This window comes from Erinaceus europaeus, chromosome 1, assembly GCF_950295315.1.
Source record: "Erinaceus europaeus chromosome 1, mEriEur2.1, whole genome shotgun sequence".
Classification (NCBI taxonomy): Eukaryota; Metazoa; Chordata; class Mammalia; order Eulipotyphla; family Erinaceidae; genus Erinaceus; species Erinaceus europaeus.
Window position 1 is genome coordinate 36,879,176 of NC_080162.1, and position 8,164 is coordinate 36,887,339.

Below are 8,164 nucleotides of genomic sequence, written 5' to 3' on the forward strand. Positions count from 1 at the left end.
ACAGTTGTCTCTTTCTCTCTCCTCAATTTTACTTTCCCTTCTCAATTTTTCTCCTACACACACACCCCTCACTCTTTCTTCCCTTTTCAGTCATCATGGGGGTGTCCCTTTTTACTATGAAACTGAAAAGCAACTCACGAGTTCAACAGGAGGTGGGTCCATGCTTGTGAACATCTTGAATAGGACAGTGATATCAGCAGGATTCAAGGCTCCTTTGGACAACATAGCACCAAGGGCCTGACAAGCCCTGGGGTAGGAGGCAGCTGTACCTAATGCTAGTGTGATCTGACTAGCATCATGCCCTCTTAATAAAAAATAATAATAAATTAATGCATTTCATCATTAATAAGGTGGCTCCCTTTTCTTCACCCTTCCATGCCCCCCCCCATGGTTAATGACCTGAGTTGTTGGGATCCCTTTACTTTTTCATATTTCTGTCCTTCATCAGTATATAGCTTACTGACCCATGAAAGAAAATATTTAACTAGAAAATAATACTTCAAGTACTTGTTGACTTTCTAAAGTACTTTCAAAATATCTTTTTAAAGAGGATGCAGAAAGGGTTGGGGTAGATAGCATAATGGTTATGTAAAGATACTCTTATGCCTGAGGCTCTGAAATCCCAGGTTCAACCCCCTGCACTACCATAAGACAGAGCTGAAAAGTGCTTTGGTTAAAAAAAAAGGGGGGGGGCTGGGTGGTGGCACACCTGGTTGAGCACACTTTACAATGCACAAAGGACCCAGGTTCAAGCCCATTCCCCACCTGCAAGGGAAAAACTTCACAAGTGGTGAAGAGGTGTTGCAGGTGTCTCTCTGACTTTCCCTCTTTATCACTCCTTCCCCTCTCAATTTCTGGTTATCTCTATCCCATAAATAAATAAAAATAAAAAAAAGGCTGCAGAGGTGGTTCAGCAATAGAATGCAGGACTTGCATGAGTGAGGTCCCCAGTTTGAATCTTGGCAATACATACGCCAGAGTGACACTCTAGTTCTCTCCTTCACTCTCTCTAGCACTACTCTGCAAATAAATCTTAGAAACAAATAAAAAACTTGTTAAGATTCTATTAGCAGGGGTCGGGCGGTGGCGCAGTGGGTTGGGCGCATGTGTGGCAAAGCGCAGGGACCGGCGTAAGGATCCCGGTTCGAGCCCCCGGCTCCCCACCTGCAGGGGAGTCGCTTCACGGGCGGTGAGCAGGTCTGCGGGTGTCTGTCTTTCTCTCCCCTTCTCTATCTTCCCCTCCTCTCTCCGTTTCTCTCTGTCCTATCCAACAACGAATTGCGTCAACAAGGGCAATAATAATAACCACAAGGAAGCTATAACAAGGGCAACAAAAGGGGGAAAAAAATGGCCTCCAGGAGCGGTGGATTCATGGTGCAGGCACAGAGCCCAGCAATAACCCTGGAGGAGGAAAAAAAAAAAAAAAGATTCTATTAGCAGAAATTAAGGCTAGGTTTATTTTCTAAGATATGAACAGAAATACAATAATTAAGACTACTGAAATTATTTCAGCAGTATTATTATTTGTGCATCCCAATGTATCAAAAGACAGGCTCATAAATTCTGTGAATTGAACAATAATCAACTATTTTACAAAATATCCCATCAAAGCATAAGTATTTTTAAAAGATTTAATTTATATATCAAAGAGAAGTCAGAGAACTGCTCATATGCTCAGGCATATGGCGGTATACCTGGGGTTAAATTCAGGACCTCAGGCTTGTAAACGCTGTGCTCTAATGCTGATCTATTTTCTAAGCCCAAAGTAAAATCTGAAGAAGCCAGTTCTCTATGTGTATTTAAAATCACCCTGATTTCCTCTGCCCTATTAGTTAAAAGAAAGTTCATTTATTATATAACAAAACAGGAAGACCTAAAGCTTGGTTATAGAAATGGAGCAATAGGGCAAGGGCTAGTGGGGAGCCCCTAGTGGGGTTATGTAAGTAGAAAGCCTTATTCTCACTTCTCCTGGGCGAAGCGTTGAACTTCCTGAGCAATTCTGCGTACTGCAGAGCCCCCCTGTTCTTCCTGGGCCAGCACAGACATCATGGCCTGAGCAAACAGGTACGTGTGTTCCCCATGGCACACCATTTTCTAAAAAATTACAGGAAGAAAGTTTGGAGTGTCACGTTTGCAGCAATGACAACTGTACACAAGTGTCAGAACTCCAATAAATCTGCATGAAGTTCCCTCTAATGTGAAAGAACATTTTTAGTCTGAAAATGTACAACCTAAAACAACCGCCTTTTAGCCTGAAATACATAAAGTAAAAAACTTACAGCAAACTCAGGGAGATTTTTTTCAAGGTTTTCTTCTCCTCCATCCAAAATTGTAGCCAGAGAAGTACGAAGTACTCTAGAAAACACTTCTAACTGCTGGCAGGCTGTGGATACACTGGTTATCTCCCCTTGGTATCCTGCATCAGAAATCAGCTACAGTACAAAAATAAACAGACAAAATGTCGGCAAGGACCACATATTTCACACAAAGCTGGCTATTGCCATTGTGGTGAAGTGGGACAAGCAAGCCCTGGCCTAACATCTCAACCCGTGACTCTGATTCCTGTTGTTTCACCACTAAACTATGTTTGTGGCCTAGGCCAACCACCATACCTTGATTCTTCATATGTAAGAAGAAGACAACAAGGCTTTTTTAAATTTAATTTAATTAATTAATTTATTTTTTACCAGAGCACTGCTCAGCTCTGCCTTATGGTGGTTCAGGGGATTCAACCTAAGATTTTCGAGCCTCCAGTATGAAAGTCTTTTTGCATAACCACTATGCTATCTCTCCTGCTCTAAGAATTCTTTTAAAAAAGATATTAATTTCTGCAACATGCAATGCTGGATATTGAACTTAGGACCTCACAGTGTCTCACCACCTGGGTCACAGATTAGGCATTCTTAAAAGAGTCCACTCAGGAAAAAAATGATTCCTCTCAGAACACACCAGACTCTATAAGTATGTGACTGCCAAATCCCAAAGCATAGTCTGTATTGCTCCCAAAATACAGGTGCATGATCTCTGCTTTTATTTCTTAATTTAAGACTTATTAAAATGAAAAAATACTGCTGGGGAGACACATAATAATTATGGAAAAGGCTTTCATGCCTGAGAGGGTCCAGATTCAATCTTCAGTACTTATATAAGACTAGTGTGCTCTAGTCTAAAAATTAATAAATACATTAAATTTAAAAAGATTTACACCCAAATAGAGAACATAATCTTTAAAAGGAAATAGATGGCCAACCAACTGAAGTAACCCTCCTCATAAATACATTTCTACTTTTTGTCACTAGGGTTACTGCCAGAGCTCAGTATCTGTAAAATTTCACCATTCCTGGTGGCTTTGGGGGGGGGGGGGGCGGTCATAGTGAGAAGGAGAGGAAACACCTTAGCACACTCCACCACTTGTGAAGCTTCACCCTTGAAGCTGGGGACAAAGGCATCAAGCCTGGGTCCTCATGCATGGTAACTACCTATCCATCGGGTGCAGACCTACTCCCCCAAGCTCCCCCACTCCCCAGCTCCTGCATCAATACTTTTATCTGCTCTTCTTTTGATAGAGATAAAAACTGGGCAAGAGAGGAGGAGATAAAGGGGAAAGGAAATACACCTGCAGCCTGCTCCATCCCTCATGAAGCACCCCTAGGTAACCTGTAGGCCTTCGAGCATGATAACTTGTGCACTTTATGGGTTGTGCCATTGCCCAGCCCAATACTTTGATCTTTTCTCTGATTCTAGTATACTTCTTACCTTGACAGTGAAGTTAAGCATCAAACAATCTGGATGGGCTTCTGCCAATTTATAGAAAAGATCTCTCCATGTGGTATGTGCAATCATTTGTTCAAGCCAAGCTGGGGTCTACCAACAAACAGCAAACAAGAGGTCTATCTTCAGCTTCAGTGAAGATTATGTTCTACAAACAACCACAGCTATTCCAGCTGAAAGAGCCCTTGTGAGCACCTAGGTCAGGCCCTGCAGTCCCCAGGAGGAAGCAGTTCCAGAATTGGTGATGCGGCAGCTATTGACAGAGTTAAGTCCCTGACTGCCGACTCACAGCTTTTGGGAGATCTAACTCTAACTCTGCATAGGAGTATACTAAAAGTTATTTACTAGAACATACAAAAAAAAAAAAAAAAAAGAAAGAAAGAAAAAGAACTACAGAACATTATCTCTGATGAACATAGATATTAAAATACTGTATAAAATGCTAGCCAACCAGATACAGCAGTATATTAAAACAATTATTTCCTAGAGACTTATAAGAGTCCTGTGGAAGCAAGTGTACAGGGCACTTTATTATGAACACAATTAACTGACACTAAATCTGCTGTATGCCCTTGAAAAGAGGGGGAAAGGAAACTCAAGTAGGGCAGGTGGTTTTGTCCATCAAATGTAGTGCCCATGAAAATGTTATCTCTCAGCTGTCCCACTGGGTAACTAACTGATCCAAGGACTGCACTCTGAATCTATCCCCCATTCATGCCAATGCTGGCTTTCCTGCAGGCTACTCCTACCCACTAAGTGTGCACGACAGCACTCCCAAGTCCGGCTGTTCTAGAAGATAAGGGGCTCCAGTGACAGGTGGCTGTGGTTTGCAGATCCCAAATGAAGATGTCAAACCTTGCTGAAAACTGTAGTGTCACTTAAGATTCTTTGTCCCTACTCTTCCTTTCTTCAAGCAGTAAACAGTCAAGACTACACCACGGCTCTAGCCTCCTCCTGCTACTCCACATCTTTCTATGGGCATATCCCCTACAACTTCCTGCACATCTGATTGTATCTTGGTGTCTGCTTCCTGGAGAACCCTAACAAATATACCATACACGTCACAGAGCCTGGGCCCCAGTTTGTTTAAAATGGGAGGAATCTACTATTTCTGTTCTTTTACTCAGCACCTATGTGTGTCTCTGTACACTAAAAATATCACTACACGTATTGCATTTAAAGGCAATTCTGTGATCCAAGAGGTAGCACAGTGGATAGATTATTGGATTCTCAAGCATGAGGTCTGGAGTTCAGTCCCCGGCAACACATGTACCAGAGTGATGTCTGGTTCTTTCCCTCTCTCCTCCTATCTTTCTCATTAATAAATAAAATCTTCTTAAAAATAAATAGATGGCCAATTCTGGCTATATCCAAGATCTTTCTCACACCCCAATTTTAGTACCCAACTTACATTACTTACATAACATGCCACATACCACTGTATACATGAAATTAGCAAAAGACACTAGGAACTAGGAAAAAAATTGCTCACCTCTCCTTCTTCAGTAAAAATAGAATCTGCTTTGCGGGGGTCAAAATGCTTGATCAACAAGCTCTTCAAGTGATTTTCCACAGTTTCCTGAACCTGCACTGGTTCCACACCTCAAAAAATGAAAGCAACTGATGGAAAATGACATCTCAATTCAATGTATTAACTTAGAAAAAGACAGGTCAAAGCCTATTTGTGAACCTAAATTTTAGACTTTGTAGGTGTATGATTTTGAACCTCTTATAAAAGTTAGCATTAATTAATCCTATTCAATGTAAGACACAAAAAAGGAATCAATGACAGAACTCATAAGGATATTTATCTACATGAAAGGATAGCAACATCTTTAAAAATTCATTAAGGACAAAAACAAATTGCTGAGACAGACAGGTAGAAGGGTAGAGAAACATACCTCCAGTAGAAGAGCACAGATACCAGTCAAGAGGGACACACTTATATCTAATCACTGTGACAGCAACGGATTAACTAGTTTCCGGAGAGTACTTCTTACTCCATGATGTCATCTGTACCCAGTTCAGTGAATTTACAGTAAGGCTCTCCTTTGATCATATTAGCTAAAAGCCATAATCATATCCAGTCCTAAATTATCCATCATTTGCTGCTTGATATAATAGAACTCTTAAAAATGACATACCGAACACACACTGTATAATCCTATAATTCTACAACATGATAGAGAAAACAGCTCAATGAGAATCACATTTGCAGACTGTCTGTAGACCTCAATTACTGAATCAAAGAAAGAATCAAGAAGATGAAGATGGGTAAGAATTTCAGTCCTTACTTAAAGAAATCTTAAGTAAAGAAAGACCTTTATTTATATAAATAAATAAACAAGACCTTCCAAATTTATCATCATTATAATCACCCAAATGTCTATTTCAAAAAGGGAGGGGGTAAATAGTCTGGACAAAGGACTACACAAAGCACCTGTCTGAATGAGCCACTCAGCCAGCAGATTCACAGTCTGGGCCACAGCTGTGTAGTTCTCCGATAAGAGCTGGATAACATTCTCTGGAGACCCTCCAGCCTGAAAATACCTACAAAAAGTAAAAAAAAAAACAAGTTATGAAAATCACATGAATGTAGACAGCATATGGACAGGTTATAATGAGGGAGGTAAGGAAGAAGAGAAGTAGATCATTAAGATGTATAAAGCTGGGGCCTGGGCAATGACACATCTGGTTGAGTACACACATTAGCATGCACAAGGATCAAGGTTTGAGCAAGAAATGCAGGTGTCTGTCTCTCTCCCTCTTTATCTACCCCCCTCAATTTCTCTTTGTCTTATCAAATAAATAAATAAATGGAGAAATGGCTGCTGGAAGTGGTGGATTCAGTATGCAGGCACCAATCCCCAGAAATAACCTTGGTGGCAATTAAAAAATAATAATAATACAATTAAAAATATTTTAAAAGTGTATGTGTGGGGTCATCCATCCCAACATCTCATTATTATTAGTTCTACATATCAACTTCTGGACCTAGTACAAAAATTTCTCTAAATTATTCCCTGACACAGTTAATCTTTCTTGCATACCTCTTCAGAGTGTTAAAGATGGAGGGTTCCATTATATAATCTCGGGTGGAAAATTTATGTAGGCATTCTTGCTGTACCTCTGCGTCATCTTCACCTTCTCCATAGTCATCCTCCTGCTGCTGGTGAAAACAGCGATGCCAGTTTGCATTAACACAGATATCCTGGAATCTCCTTTTAAATCTGTATAATAAGGTATCTTTTTCAAAAGTGGCCTTTACACATTATTTCATTTGACTTTCTCAACAATCTTAAGAAGTAGGCCAGACCCTAGACCTCGAATAGATCCTTCTCTCCATTATCACTCGTCATCTCCATCAGGAACAACATAATGGGCCCCTTTGGGGGCCCCTATAGGACCTTGCCCTCAATGTGGATCAACAGTGGTAGAGAATGTTCCATCTTCTGAAGGGGGCTTGGATAGCATATTCTATCTACCACCTGAAGAAGATGGGTCCTGAAAGTGGTGCAACTTGGAATGTTCCTACTCGTGGCCACAGAATACAAGTTCGGACCTACAGGGATGTAGAGGTTACATAGACTCCTATGTTGAATATGGGCCCCAGATCAGATCAAATTGATAGGGTTTACAGTCAACAATATTTATACACCTTTCCCATATTTGGGAGCTACTCTCTTCCCTGATCCAGCTTTCTGGTCTTTTTTCCAGCCATGACATCATCTCCCCAGACAATAACTTGGGTCCACCTGCATATCAGATGTCAGGCTCAAGCAAAAACTAATAAATTCAGGTGGCTCTGTGGTGCAATGGACTTCTAGTGGCAAAAACTAAAAAAACAAAACAAACAAACAAAAAAGTCATGGGCCCTTTGGAATATAACTAAAATAGACCAACTAGCTATTTCCAAAATGGAGACCCCAAATCATCTTCTGCAACATTCCAGCCTTTAGGTTCATGATTAATCAACAATTTGTATGGCTTTATATGTTAACTCTTTTTCAGCCACCAGATTCCAGATGCTACCATGATGCCAACCAGACTTCCCTGGACAGATGAACCCACCAATGTGTCCTGGAGCTCTGTTTCTTCAAAGCCCTGCCCCACTAGAAAAGAGAGAGGCAGGCTGGAAGTATGGATCAACCTGTCAACACCCATGTTCAGCAGGGAAGCAATTACAGAAGCCAGGCCTTCCACCTTCTGCACCCCATAATGACCCTGGGTCCATACTCCATACAGAGGGTTAAAGAATAGGAAAGCTATCAGGAAGAGGGGATGAGATACGGAGCTCTGGTGGTGGGAATTATGCCCCTCTTATCCTATGGTCTTGTCAGTGTTTCCATTTTATAAATAAATAAATTTAAAAACAATTTTACTTTTTGTTTGT

General features: G+C 40.9%; 1 protein-coding gene across 2 annotated transcripts in view; it reads right to left on the reverse strand.

The window, feature by feature from the left end:
- NELFCD (negative elongation factor complex member C/D) overlaps positions 1-8,164 on the reverse strand; it is an 18,946-nt gene that overhangs the window by 10,268 nt on the left and 514 nt on the right. The window contains exons 2-8 of one of the 2 annotated variants that reach the window (XM_016190875.2): positions 6,822-6,940; positions 6,212-6,321; positions 5,264-5,373; positions 3,757-3,864; positions 2,280-2,432; positions 1,964-2,094; positions 139-304 (exon numbers count right to left, since the gene is read on the reverse strand). In XM_016190875.2, the coding sequence (XP_016046361.1) occupies positions 139-304; positions 1,964-2,094; positions 2,280-2,432; positions 3,757-3,864; positions 5,264-5,373; positions 6,212-6,321; positions 6,822-6,940 (897 nt within the window). The remainder of the gene's footprint in view (positions 1-138; positions 305-1,963; positions 2,095-2,279; positions 2,433-3,756; positions 3,865-5,263; positions 5,374-6,211; positions 6,322-6,821; positions 6,941-8,164) is intronic. The other variant, XM_007529233.3, reaches the window with a different exon arrangement.